At 37.5% G+C, this 14,268-nt stretch overlaps 3 protein-coding genes across 3 annotated transcripts; 1 reads left to right on the top strand and 2 right to left on the bottom strand.

The window, feature by feature from the left end:
• Positions 1–496: 496 nt before the first annotated feature.
• LOC141821809 (protein RER1B-like) lies at positions 497–3,230 on the bottom strand. Its single transcript, XM_074709178.1, has 4 exons — positions 3,049–3,230; positions 2,557–2,964; positions 1,768–1,948; positions 497–765 (listed from the first exon to the last, which is right to left on the bottom strand). The coding sequence occupies exons 2-4, from the start codon at positions 2,895–2,897 to the stop codon at positions 718–720; spliced, it is 570 nt and encodes a 189-aa protein (XP_074565279.1). The 5' UTR covers positions 2,898–2,964; positions 3,049–3,230; the 3' UTR covers positions 497–717.
• A 171-nt stretch (positions 3,231–3,401) lies between these two features.
• LOC141822006 (uncharacterized) lies at positions 3,402–8,437 on the top strand. Its single transcript, XM_074709415.1, has 4 exons — positions 3,402–3,482; positions 3,777–4,477; positions 5,450–5,887; positions 7,905–8,437. Exons 2-4 carry the CDS (start codon positions 3,850–3,852, stop codon positions 8,063–8,065), a joined length of 1,227 nt encoding a protein of 408 aa, XP_074565516.1. The 5' UTR covers positions 3,402–3,482; positions 3,777–3,849; the 3' UTR covers positions 8,066–8,437.
• Positions 8,438–8,631: 194 nt separating this feature from the next.
• On the bottom strand, positions 8,632–14,064 carry LOC141822005 (vacuolar protein sorting-associated protein 45 homolog). Its single transcript, XM_074709414.1, has 13 exons — positions 13,881–14,064; positions 12,958–13,153; positions 12,787–12,866; positions 12,229–12,456; positions 11,897–12,022; positions 11,735–11,815; positions 11,483–11,624; positions 11,218–11,396; positions 10,151–10,306; positions 9,774–9,881; positions 9,581–9,702; positions 9,320–9,451; positions 8,632–8,936 (listed from the first exon to the last, which is right to left on the bottom strand). Exons 1-13 carry the CDS (start codon positions 13,968–13,970, stop codon positions 8,879–8,881), a joined length of 1,698 nt encoding a protein of 565 aa, XP_074565515.1. The 5' UTR covers positions 13,971–14,064; the 3' UTR covers positions 8,632–8,878.
• Between the last annotated feature and the right edge of the window lie 204 nt (positions 14,065–14,268).

Raw genomic sequence — 14,268 nt, 5'->3', positions numbered from 1 at the left:
CGAATACTAAATGTCAGAATTGTAAATAAGAAATCATTATTGGCCTGGCCTTGGTTTGCTAAGCACAATTTACGCACCATCTAAATTATTCATCTAAAGTTGATCCTCTTAATTAAATGCTATAATAATAAGACATTAAAAATATAAATGCTATAATAATAAAAAATAATAAAAATAAAAGCAAGTAGTAAAAATATTAAAAAAGACTAAGAAAATGAAATTGGAAAATACAAGCAATCAAAATAAAATTTGAATTGTTTGGATAAAGAAATAAGATTAAAGGTTAATTTAAAAAAAATTAATTTGGTAAATTTAAATTTAATTTACCTAAAAACCTTAAGTGTTATTTTAAAAGATCAAACCGCATTTGGTCAAAACAAAAACTTTTAATTGTTTAAACTAGTGAGTCAACCCAAATAGCCCATTGGCCCAATCTGATTTGCAGAATAGAAACAAAGACATATGAAGATTTACTTGTGAATTCTATGCCTTCTTTTATCGAACTAAAAAGACACAGAAATTCATGATCTAGTTGAAATCTCATTTCTCAAATCCAACAATTTCCAGAGACAATGCTGACTTTTACTAAACATGAATAAGGAGAGTCAAAACTTAGATAAGCAAAGAGGAAAAATATGTAGTTTACTTGTCAATCTTCAGGTCAGGCACATCGAATTTGAAGAGCATCCAGGCGACCCACCCTCCGTTATGAATCAATCAATCCTTTACCAGTCCGCTGCTTCCAGCCATTTTTTCTCCATATTTCTGGTACAAACACAATGAGATTATAGTTTAATTAACAATAATATGATTATAAATGCACAGACCTGGATAACTTGTCGACAATTAGCCTAAATCAAACTGTGAAATGAAATGAAAGCAATAATATGTTCATAGTTAACTCCAGAAAGCCAAAGCTTATTAATCTCAATAACACAGGCATAATATGCACCAGGTGTTCTTTAAGGACCAGTTTACGACTAGAGGAGAGGATTGAAAAGGAGGGAGGAAAAATAATAATTTCTTGTTTATTTGTATTTGTCATTGAAGAGGAGAGGAGAGTATTCGAGACGATAAACTATGAAGCTACCCTCACTTTCACTGCCTCACCCACCATCCACCACACCCCAATCAAGGTGGATCTTCCCTTACATGGACACAGTGGTCATTCCAACCCAGTGCCAAAATCCATCCATGGAGAGATCTGAGAGCACCTATCGATCACGATTTGGAGTTGGTAAACGAGAGACACCTCCAAATCAGCCTGCTCATCTTATCTCCTCCTAGGTAAACTGGGCCTAAATCCAGACATTATGATATTTCACTAAATTTACACATATTAAATCATTTTGAGACAATGCAGTATTGTAGTAGTCTTGTTGGTCTTGACTATAAAAAACTATATCATTAACAATATTTAAACAAATTAGATCTATTAATCACTAGGCTCCCTCTATCTTTCTACACCTTCCACTTTAATTAAATCAATTAAATTTGACTAATCACTAAAGTCCATTTATCACCTACACCTTCCACTCTAATTGATAACATTTTCTAACTATAAAATTTATTAATGCTCTTTGAATATGTACATATCATTTTAATATATTTTCTTTAGTTTCCTTATAATTGCTTTCCAAAGTTAAATTTTTTATTTATTTTATATTTACCTTCTTACCTTATTTCACGATCATATTTGATAGTCTTGCAGATCAATCAACTAAAGTACAACTATACAAGGTAATGCAAAATATTAATGGGGCGCACCTGCTTTCCAATGCTGAACGGCACATACTTGTACTTAATCATGTGCACAATTTGGCGCTTCATTGTTAGGAAGAAAAGAACAATCCAGTAGAACATAAGAATGGGCCAAAAGACGGGGACGTCAAGTACAGAGAAGAAGGTCATCACGAAGGCAACACAGAAAGCTTTTGTTACGGAATACCTGGAAGTAATGAAAATTGTTAGCCAAAAGAAACTAAGGTTCTACTGTTGAAGATTCTTAACAAAGGTATACTGGCGAAGATTCTTTAGAAGCGACGACATAACCATCATGATCAAACTTCCTGTTAGTCCCGACATTTGAATTCAACTACATTTGAGCTCAACTTAGGCCTATATTGGCACCACTGAGACAATGTAACTAAAGGGTCTTGATGTAGCAAATGAATGATATGAGAGAACTCATAAAAAATCAAAATTGGTCTTTTTTTCTTCAAATAATGAGGAATTCATTCATGATATTGCATGACATATAAAAACATGATTTAGCCCTTCCCATAGATGAGAGATATAAGAACTAGTAGTCTACTATAAACTTGTGACTCCAGAATCTCTCATACCAAGGGAACCCGTTAAGTAATTTTACAATTCAATGCTCAGGGAAAGGCAAAGAACTGAAGGAAAAAATATTACGCAAAAAAAAAAAGACAGTTTAAACTGTTGAGTAGTGATCACTTCATAGTATGCCAAAGGTCCAACCAAGGGAAACCATGAAATGAATAACTATTGCTAAAATTTCAACAAAGGAATCAAGCCAAGTTCAAAGTTTACCAGAATTTGAATTCAGGAAGACGACGCACAAATGGTTTGAACTCGTCGGAGCCCTTCGTCGGCAAGGCAGGTCCATCAGTAACTTCAAGCTCTGGATCCGCCAGCGGCGAGAGGAACCCAATCAAGAGATTTAGCAGATAGATCCCTAGCCCATACGTGATTATGTAAAACCCCTGGATGAAGTAAACACGCAGGACATAGATCGACGCTATTCCGGCGGTACCGAGCCACCTTCCGGGCGCGTGAGGAGTCGATTTATCCAGGTAGTACTGAAATGTTCTCGAGAAGTCGCTTTTCCATTTCAGCAAGGGGACCGACGCAGCTGCGCCGTCGACCTCCATAGATCCGAACGCAAAAATCTCTCCAAGGAGGATCCCTTCCAAATATCTCAGGTACAAACACCGCTTTCTGAATACGCCGTACCATCAAAATCCGATTAGGGCTTCGAACACAATTTTTCTCAAAAATGAACAAAATAATAGAGAAAATCACCTGTAAAAATTAGGGTTCTCGTTCGTCGTCGATGCAGAGGGAATTGAGATTCCAGTTCCAAACAGGAAGAAATCGAGATCGAGGAAGGGAACCACTAGAGCAGCGAGAAGAATGAGATTGAGATGAAGATCTCCATCGGATTGCTCCGAGAGAGGCGGAGATCGGTGTGGTTTTTATTTGGGGCTGCGTCGTCAAGACTTAATTCAAATTCTTATTCTCATTTTTTTAAAATAAATAAATAAATAAATATATATATATATATATAGATATGGGCCCCACTGCTGTCGCTTTCGTGTTCGGTGTTTATATAATCACACGAAATTGATTGATTCAGTCGCAATTTTTTTGTTCGCTTTCTATTTATACGGCGCGGAGCCCGAAGCTTCGGCGACACGCAGTATCCAGGCCTAGGGTTTCACTGGTGCGACGCTCAGGTGAGGCTCACCTCGCCATTGATTTTGAGGCGAACTTATTTATCCTCGTCTTACTCTTCATCTTGCAAATCTCCCAGTTTTAGGGTTGAGTTTCTGCTAATATATATATATATTTTTTGCTTCTCTTTTCTACTGTCGCCGCCGTTGTCTCTATTTTGGTCACGATCGACTTCCCGATTTTGAGATAATATTGGATTGAATTTTGATCATTCTGTTGTCGGACGCGCCTCTTTTGATAATGGCTTTGTAAAAATTTCGGTGGGTGACGTATTTGATGGATTTTTCGGGCTGCAGGGCTTCGTGGACCCAAAAGATGCGACCTTTGGTGGCTGAACAAGTTTGATCTTCTTGGCTTCTCGTTGCTGAGATGCCGACTTTCACCGCGATCGCCTTGGAAAGGCTTTTGGAGCCCGGGTCTCGGGATCCTGCTCAGAAGCCGCCTCCGATGCCGATCACGGTGGAAAGAGCGGCACGAGACACCACTGTAAGGAAGAGCGTTCCCTGGCCATATATTTCACCTGCCCTCTATGCCACCCCGGTTGCTACTCCGCTTCCCGATTCTTTTCCGTCAATTGTTTCGGAATCTCCATATCTGATCAACCATAAGAGACGAGGACCCCGTCTCATTAATGGTCTCCAGAAGAATGCTACCAGTAGCGGACAGTCTCAGCAATCAGACGTGGAACTGAAGGTTGATGTGGTGAAAACAAGTGACCATGGGATCAAGAGTCGTGAAGCTGATAATGCCCACACAAGCAACGGTGAGACATTAACAGATGAAGCTAGCGGTGGGAAGGTGCCAAACCAGAATCTGGATATTGGAAAGGTTGGAGCTGAGGATGTCAAGAAGCCTGTTTTGGATACTATTGAAAGAGATGAGGTAAATGATGACTCTTTTGACATCCATAGCATCGCAAGCAATTTCAAGATTGGAGATATCTCTAGTCAGACTGGATCAAGTACTTCTATGGGGGAATTCTATGATGCTTTGGAAGGTATTTTCCTTATTCAAATTTTAATTTCCCTTTTGTTCCCTTTCATTGGTGTTGTTATTACAGTATTTTCTTCTTTGGGAGCTGCCTTTTTCCCCGTAAGTTGTGTCATCGAATCTTCCAATTATCCCAATTGTTGTTCTAACTTAGTTAAGTTATCAATGCCCTTTATCCTATTTCACTGTTTTGCTTTTTTGGGTGTGGTCTACAATCAACCTCCCAGTTAGGGAAGTATTGAACAAACTACTTGCTATATTAGTTTGAAGCAAGGTTTTCACATTTGAACCCAACTAACTGTTTCAACCCATTACTTTAGAAATGCAGTCCAATCGGGTCCTTTTGGCTTGGCTTTTTGACTGGTTCAACATACCCATCTAGGTCTGAGGAACACTTGGTTGAGGATAAAGTGGTAGGGAAAACACTTGGTAGAAGGAGATCCAAATTGAACCACAAATTAGTGAAACTGACATCTATTGTTATTTTATCAGATAGAGCAGTTTCTTGTTCAAGCCTTATGACTAAAAAAGTTAAAGTTGTGATATAGGTGATGGGTACCTTAATCAAGGTGAATTTTTCAATTTTATCTCAAGTGGAATGTAATGCTAATAGCTTCTTTATTTAGATGATAAGAACACAGTACAATTGGGTGTTTTATGGGGAAAAATACATGTGACGTTCTTTGTTCCTTTCACCTTATAAGGGGTACACTTGATGTCACCTAATTGTTCATACAACTCCATATGCTCATATAAAACTATAAGTTGGGTTTGCTTAAACATCTGTGGAAAAGAACCATCCAAGAATCAACTATTTTTTTGTGTGTGTTTGTATATATGTGTGTGTGTGTGTGTGATAATGAAAAAATATATAGGCAATTTATTTGTCTTTCTTGTTTTGCATGCTAGCATAGTTTACGCTCTACTCTTAAACTGGAATCAGGGAAGTCAATGTAGTTTGTTTCTTCTTTTGTTTTAGAGTTCTCTAGTGGTGGCACACCTAAATCTTCCTATAACAACTTGGAAGATGAATTGTGTGACATGAAGCTTAATCTTCTGATGGAGATACAGAAGCGGACACAGGCTGAAGAATCACTGGAGCAATTGCGAAATCTCTGGCAGAAGATTTCCCATCAGCTGTCACTACTGGGACTAAGTCTACCTATTCCACCAAATAACTCTGAAGATATAAGTGCACAATCAAACTTGGAACCTGTGGAGGAATTGTCCCAACAGATTGTTGTTGCACGCTTTGTTGCTGATGCTATTAGCCGGGGTTGTGCACGCGCTGAGGTTGAACTAGAGATGGAGTCTCAAATTGCAGCGAGGAATTTTGAGATTACTAGGCTGGGGGATCGACTCCAGTATTATGAAGTTGCAAATAGGGAAATATCTCAGAGGAATCAAGAGGCAGTTGGTTAGAATGCTGAACTCATTTACTCTTTAATTTGCTTTTTCTCTATTGCATGCCGACTTTAATTAAATTGTTTGGTTGGTTACTTTGTTTTGGCTTGGGATCCTCATGTATTATTCACTTCCTATTTCATACTAATAGGGAAAACCCACATGGCATCAGTGAGCTAGGGGTTTTCTTTGAAAATCTTTCATAGAACTATTTTTTCAGTAGTATGTGTTCATTAATTTTCAAAGTAAATTCCTATTTGGCTTCCAATTTCTTAATAAATAGTTCTCACTCATGATTTTTTTGTTATCGTGCAATGTAACAAACATCAAAATTACAAAAACCATACCGAAACAACTATACCTTCCGTTATCAGTATGTTCTGAGATATGTGCAGTCATATTTCAATCAGACTTGTTTGTTCTTTTTTTATGTATCTAATGTGTTAGTTTACATATGTTCATGGGACAAATGTTTATGCATCTGAAGTTAACAAATCTACTATAATATATATCCTCCTAAATACAAGCAGCAATTGCATGAATTAAACCAGGTTAATACTAAGAAACATTACTTTTAATGTTTGTTTTATAAAACCCAACCAATCTTCTATTCTGGACTGTTTTTCTCTTTAAATCATCTATCTTCATTATCAAATGCGTAGCTTCAAGTCTCAATAGGTAACAGCCAGCACAGTGGATGCAATATCATTTCTGTCATTAGTCGATACTGGCACCCTGTCGGCACTAGATTTAAATGTCATTGTGCCACCTGTGTGACATGGTGAAGGAAGCCTAGAAGGAGATAAGGTGCTAGAAAGTTTTCTTAGCCCTACTTTCCCTTGTTCCATTTGTTGAAAAAGTTCACCATTAACCTTCATTTTTGTTGTCATGAAGGAGATAAAACCCTATAAAGCCGCGAGAGGAGGGAAAACATTAGTGAGAGCACTATTAGCAACAAAGAGGAATGATGTGAGAGTTGGAAAAACCAAGATACATCAATATAGAACCTATGCCTTCTATAAATATAGTTGTGCACACACAACTCCAGCTTTCAGTTAATGATTTATATTTATGAATATGTGGAGAAATTAGTTTTAATATGGGATAATCATCTAGGATGCTATAAGAATTTATGCTACACTGCTCAACACTCATTTTGGTATTAGCAAATTACAATCATCAATTGAGATGCTTGTTATTGCTTTTGTAAATTTTTTTAATTTAATTTAATTTTAATTTTTAATTTAAATGATTGTGAGTTGATCTCATTGCATGTTGTAGTGTGTCAGTGTTGACACAAAAAACTAATGAAACCATACCAATCTGGTTGGTCAGTTATAGAAACTCTGACATATTTAAAATCTTGATGAAATGTCAATGCCATAAATAATGAGTAAATCTTATAAATCAGAGACAAGATCTAGTGGAATCTTAATTTGTAAATATTATAGGCATGCTATATGCTGTTTAAGTAAAAAAGGATATTTTTTTGGTCAACTGTGACAATAAGTTACCATTTTAAGATACATAAATTCTCCATCATGTATGCATATTTACCTGTGACTGTAGAATTTAAACTGTACAATGTGTAGCAGCAGCATATTTGTAAGCGTATACATGAAAAACTTTCCTTTCCTGATTTGGAAGTGTGATTATTTTATGTCGAATGATGAACTCAAATTTGGAAGACTTAATCTTGCTATCATGCACCATAGATTTTGCTAGATGCATATTTGTGAAATGATGCTTGTGCCGAAGAATTTCATATACTTCAACTATTTTATTTTGTTTGGCAACTTATAGGAGCAATTGGCTGTTCGAAGTAACGAACAATATGAAATGATGCTTATGCTTGAAGAATTCCATATACTTCAACTATTTTATTTTGTTTGGCAACTTGTAGGAACAATTGGCTGTTGGAAATAACAAACAATATGAAAATGATGCTTATGCTAAAGATTTCCATACAGTCCAACTATTATATTTTACCTAGAGTTCTAATGTATACCATACTGTTTGTTCTGCTGCAGAAATGGCTCGGCAACAAAGGAACAAGCGTTGGAAGAGACAGAAATGGGTTTGGGGCTCAATCTGCCTCGCCATCTCACTAAGTGCCACCGCTATTGCCTGGTCCTATCTTCCTTCATCGGATACGATTGCTGATGCGTTTACCGGTAGCGAGCAAGAATGATGATGAATCATCCTAATAATCGCCGACGAGTGTGATGCATCTATTACTTGTATTGTTAAAGCATCGGCCAGGTATTATCGCATATCGGCTCTCAGTTTTGGATATCTCAGTTTTGGTTCCTATATCTATGGGTGGTTTCCACTCAGGGCATGTTTAATAACAAGACCACAGACAACAATTGGAATATTTCCTCTTTTTTCCCTGGAATGTTCAAAGGTTCCTGCTTATAAACAAGCAAGAATGAAGGTTTTGCTCTGGGAAAATTTTGTATGTGTTTCTCATCTGGTGTGCTACACCTGAGATCAATACTACATTTGTATCTAAAAAAGTCCTTGGATACAACTAACAAAACACAGATCTCTTTCATTTTTTTTTCTTGCCTGTTTCTTGTCAAGTCAACAAGGCAGGAGACAGTTCAGAACAATTACTACAAAACCAAAATGTTATAGCAAAAAGAAGATTTTTTTTTGGCCTGTAAACAATGAACACACATAGTAAACAACAACAATAAAATCTAAGCTAAACAACAGTGCCCCTGTAAGCACTTCTTGAAGCAAGAGCACCCTTTATGTGTGCCCCTGCATTTACCATAATCAATCCAGTGCTCAGAGAGACCATTTTGACGCCTTTGCCAGCTTCAAACCATTCAAGACTAGGCATTTCCATTGCCTAACTCTTAGGGCCGATTACTTGCATGGAAGATGCAAGGTCGAGGAGAAAAAAACATGATACAAAAAAGGTACTCTCTGAGGTTGTGATCTGTTCCCTCCTGTTTCTTACTTTCATTCAAGTAATCGGACCTTGGTGCTAAATTTAGATGGCATTGCTCTTGCGTGATATCGCTTGTGCGTCTTCTAGGTCTCTTAAGAACCTGCATTTTTGAAAGGCATTGAACAGGACCATAGGAATCACAGTTTAGAATATCATCATATGCATGGTTGAATGCAATTTAAAAGGAGGAGGATAGTTGTTTTCTAGCAATACGATCGAAAATGTAAGTCTGCATAATGAGCTTAGTAGCAATGTACTATAACCATCATACAGTACCAAAAGCATCGCATAGTTTCTCATTTAGCTATGAGCATGCTTCACAAGTCCTGAGTACATCATCAGAAACTTATTGTGTTACATAAACTGTCATGGATCGACAGATTAGCAAGTTGTTTCCTCAGGAAGGAGAGCAGCTAATTTCCAGTTCATGAAAAGAGACCACGAAAACATTCAAGCTAAAAAAAATGAATGCAGTTAGTGTACCTCCTGGAGTTGAGAACCACTGAGCCTCCAAGTATGAAGCGCGTTCCGGAACTTGAAGCATTGTGCAGAGCCACGGTGCGAGCCTCCTCGTATGTTGTCCCCCCAACAATGAAAATCACTACATCCTGAGGCCTGCATCACAGGAACCATGCTCACAGTCTCAGATGGCTTCATGCCTTTATATACTAAATGCAATGCTTGTTCTTTATTCCTGGAACACCAAAGTCTAATTTTCTAGGTGTTAAGAGGATCCATACTCACCTCCCTTGTTGAAAGTGATTGCCGATAAGCGGATAGTCAACGTCTCTTAGTCGTCCTTTGATGATGCTTTCCATTGTTTGAAATAGAAGTGGTTGATGTTGCGTATACACGTTCTCAACACCCTGTGATGGAATCACTTCCACATTAGAAATGCCCTATGCATAACCAAAGGTAAATTTACTATCGGCAATACCTTAAGTCCGCGAGCCATATTCCGAGCAATGTTCAGTAGATCACGATTACCATAGAGATCTCCAGTTCGCCTATCAACTCCTGCTTGCTTTAGGAGGAATTGGACAAGCTGTAAGCCAAGATAATAGGGTTATAAATCCACACTGAATGCTAGTGGAAGTGCAAAGACCGAAATGCATCTGGAAAAATAATTGCAACAATTTTTCTTGGTTTTTCATGACCACTAACAAATACAATTGCAATGTTAATGCAAGATCATAGTCAGAAAACTGAAGAAATAGAAAGATTCTTTTATCAAAGAACAGAATGAAGATGAGCAAGTAACAAAGATACACCTCAAACTTAAATCCAGATAAGGAATAAATTTGCTAACATTACCCCAGGCTTATATTTTGCAGAACGAGAAGCTAACTTGTTGAAAAGTTGCATCAACTGAACTGGGCTATCTTTCTCATAGCGTAAGGCATACAACATTACTAGCCGCAATCGATCAACGTCAGAAATAGCTTCATTGTTCAGAAGGTTGGTGACGGCCTGTGAAATTCAGCTATTAAATTGGCAACAAGCTAACAACAGCAATCAACTTGATTACTCCATGAAAGCTCCTTTGCCAAGTACAACTTGATAAAGTTAAAGAGAATATGATCTTCACACATTCAAATATTATATTGAACAGCAGTAGAAAGAACATGGAGATGGAGAATTCTCCATCAGAAGGAACTAACAAGTAAACTTCATTTAACATGGTAGAATCTATAAATTGTTCATTTCATGAAGACCATTCCAGTTAGTGTTGACAAGCCTGCTGCGTGATATCTATCTTTACATTTTGTCACTTCATTGCATAACAACCAATCAAATAATGACAAGATCATTCCAAGTCATCATTATGACAACCGTGCTACAGTAGGAATGGCAAGGAATCCAACATAAATGGGTTGAATGGAGGACTGTGGATAATCTATAATGTAAATATGCAAAGACAACTTGGCTTTGGCTACAATTTAGTGATTGAAAACTTAAAGGAAAACAAACTTCTAGATGCTTAACACATGAAAGCCTAATGGATTTTTATAAATGTGAATTCTCATGAGAAGATCTAGTTGTTTGAAAGGATACTCTGCTATTGTAATGTTAACAAGGAACATGATTCAAAGGCATCAATTGTTCACTCAGCTGTTCAAAGTTTGCAACAGTAAAGAGCAAATAACAGAATCAGTGAAAGAAACCTTTACTATCCAGGACAACACCAAGCTAACACTTATTCTGAAAAAGAAAAGAAACCATGCGAAAACAGTTGGATAATAAAAAATATATATTAACCTGCTGTCCATGTTGGCTTATGAAGCAAATATAGTCAGATTTTGTATTTAACCTAGAACATTTCACTATCCTTATGTAGCATCTTAATCAACCGTTTAGTCAAATTAATATGTTTGAAATACCTCGAATGCTGCTGCTTGTCCACCATTACAAGCAAGCTCTTGTTCAGTTTGTGAAACAGTCATGAGCTTTCTGTCATCAACAATTCTACTCATTTCTGTGACCATTGTTACATGCTTTGAAACATTTCCTTGCATCTTTCGGTACTCAGGGTAATTGTTCACAAATTTTTCCATATCCTCTAACAAGAGGTCATTACAATTGTAAACTTTCTGCACTTGCAATACTAATTGGAGACAATATAACCAACTCCAATCCAATGTATACCTATTGTCTGAATGTTTTGATTACTCTTTGCCACCTGCTGAAACTCATCCACCATTGTCTTAATATTCATTCCAAGGTCCCCAAAATTCTCATACATGTTAGCTTTGAAGAAATTATCTTGTTCTGATGAGAGCACCACCTCCTGTGTCAAGCCAACCATGAGAAAAATTACTAACAGATATGCTAATAGTCTAGTAGCATATTAATGTTAAAACTAAAAGAGATAAAAAATATGAAGATAGACCAAGCAACCTGCTGATCTTTGGAGACTTTGCCAATGTTCCTCAAGTCTACTTTATTATCTTCAATTCCAATCAGCTCATGAACCATTGCCTGTCATGATGTAACCAAAATAACCTATCTTGATAACAAGGGCATTAACAGAATCTTGTACTCGGTTCTTGTTAATCTTACTTGATATGTCCATTGGTTCAGTAGGGGTGTAACTGGATCATCCCTCCGGTCGATTACAAGCAACAACGGGGAGAACTCTGTACGCCTAAAATCAAACAGACCGCTTTCTTGCTCATACATAAGCTTCTGCAGAATTGGCAAATAGAAGCAAGTTCCTTGATTAAAAATTATCATATATTATCAGGAAAGGATAAAGCAGCTGTATCCAACAGAAGAAGCCATATGCATATTAATCTATGATGAATAAGATTTACTCACTGCAGTTTCTTGTGCTATTCTTTTAGCAATGAAGTGATATGCATATTAATCTATGATGAATAAGGTTTACTCACTGCAGTTTCTTGTGCTATTCTTTTAGCAATATCAGAAGTTCGCTGATACCGAATAACAGGACGACGCTTGAGTGCTAAAAAAATTCCAGCAATCCCATCAACTGCTCGATCACAGAAGCTTTGGGAACTTGGAGGATCCACAACAGTTGGCAGCATGTATATGTGATGCATTGGCATGTTTAAAGTGAAATGGTAAGGATCAATGGCACAAAAGTCAGCAAAGAACTCCTGAACACCACGATATGTAATGTTACCACAGGAAAGAATCATTATCCTAAGTTTAACAATCTAAAGGACTTGCTTTTTGTTCTTGTCTGAAATTGACAGAGAAATTATCAGTTGAAGTAAAACATTTCAGAGAAGCAACATAAGATTTAACTGCCAGATTCATATTTTAACTAGGGGGAAAATTGCTGTTTTGCAGTAATATTAAAGCCACTTCATTTAACAACTCAGTGTTCAATGGACTTCATAAAAGATTAGAAGTAACCACTTTCCCTGTAATCAGATCGTATTACAATAACTCAAGCATAGATATAATGAGTAAATGTAACTTACTTGAATTTGGTGGACAACTTCCTGGTCGTCAGAGTCAGCAAGTACTTGAATCTGGGTAATTTTCAAAATATTGGAGAAAACTACACGAGAACAAAGCTAGAAGACTTTTAATATATATACATATAACTACTAAATTGGATAAATTATTCTTGACTATTCTACAATTCATACATAGGTGATATTCTCCAAATCTGGGGTTGGCCAATTGACGTCGTAATTTTTGGATATTCTCATTGGATGGGCGGAGAAAGTAAACTGCTTTTAGGTGAGTCATTGTTTCCTTGGACATGGAATCAACAAGCTCCACCAAAAAAACCTCCTTCTTGAGCAGCTCTGATTGACTATATGCAACACTTACAATGCTGACCTGCGAATTACCATCAGAAAATGCACCATAAACCTGTTACTTATTATGGAACAATAACAAAATGCTCTCAAACGAGATCATACTTGTCTTAGCGCGCGCACACAAATTAATGACAGTACACTAATACTCACACCGCTCAAGGAGCCTGTAGAGCTAACTTTAAGGTTTTCCAGACTTTCTGAGAAACTCTCAAGGTAACATAAACAGATGGTGTTTTCTTGAGAAAGTAAAAGAGATCTACTGATAGAACCAGAGGCAAAATAAGTTTTTCTTTACAATGCAGAGATTATTCAGACGATCCGTTTAGGTTTCGATTCGCTTCAACAAATAGTACGCTGGAATTTTGCTGTTCGATATCGCTTATTTCATAGTCAAATGTCTAATCCGAACCGTGTTTGAAACAATTAAGCAATTCAAATCCAAAAAGCGTTCAGGTAAGGTCTTGCCAAATGAAAGCGGCGAACTCTCCGAACATAAATCCTAGAACTTGCACATGAAAGAGAAATCAGTTAACCTAACAAACGCGTTCGACGCCATGAGGATCCGTCCCATCCAAGATGGGGACCGGAAAAGGAGGTCCATAAGGATCGCCAATTTGTGGTGTTAAAGGATGAGATCTAGAAGGCAATAACAACTTCAATACTCGAACATTGTTTACATTTCAATAGGATTGGTGGGCTTCGTTCGCCCTTATCACGAAAGTAAGAGAAGGATCCACGAGAGGTACCGTTTGGGAATCAAGGATGAGGACTTTCATTCCGGGGATGTCCTGCAGCATCCGCCCGATGTAGTCACGAACCAGAGAGATCAGCACCATCTCTTCTTCTCCTCCAGAAGCCGACGAAGAGTCAGAAAAGGGATCGCTTGGTGCCTTCGCCGGAGGGTGGTTGAGGTGGCGGGGCGCAGCAGAGGAGGGGGGATGATCGCGGTCCGCCGGAGTAATTGGCGACCAGAGTCCGCATAGAAATACGGTTATACGACGGTCGACGTGTGTTTACTTTGATGGTCCTCGGACCAGATAAATTTCATGTGGACCTACAATTTATTAAAATTTTCATTTCACCCCTCAGCACAATTATCAGTTTAAAAAAATAAGAAAATAAATTAGTTTTACA

The sequence above is a fragment of the Curcuma longa genome, chromosome 2 (genome assembly GCF_044706935.1).
Source record: "Curcuma longa cultivar G26 ecotype Majalengka, Jawa Barat chromosome 2, ITB_CL_G26_1.1, whole genome shotgun sequence".
NCBI lineage: Eukaryota > Viridiplantae > Streptophyta > Magnoliopsida > Zingiberales > Zingiberaceae > Curcuma > Curcuma longa.
This window is presented reverse-complemented; position numbering and strand designations above follow the sequence as displayed.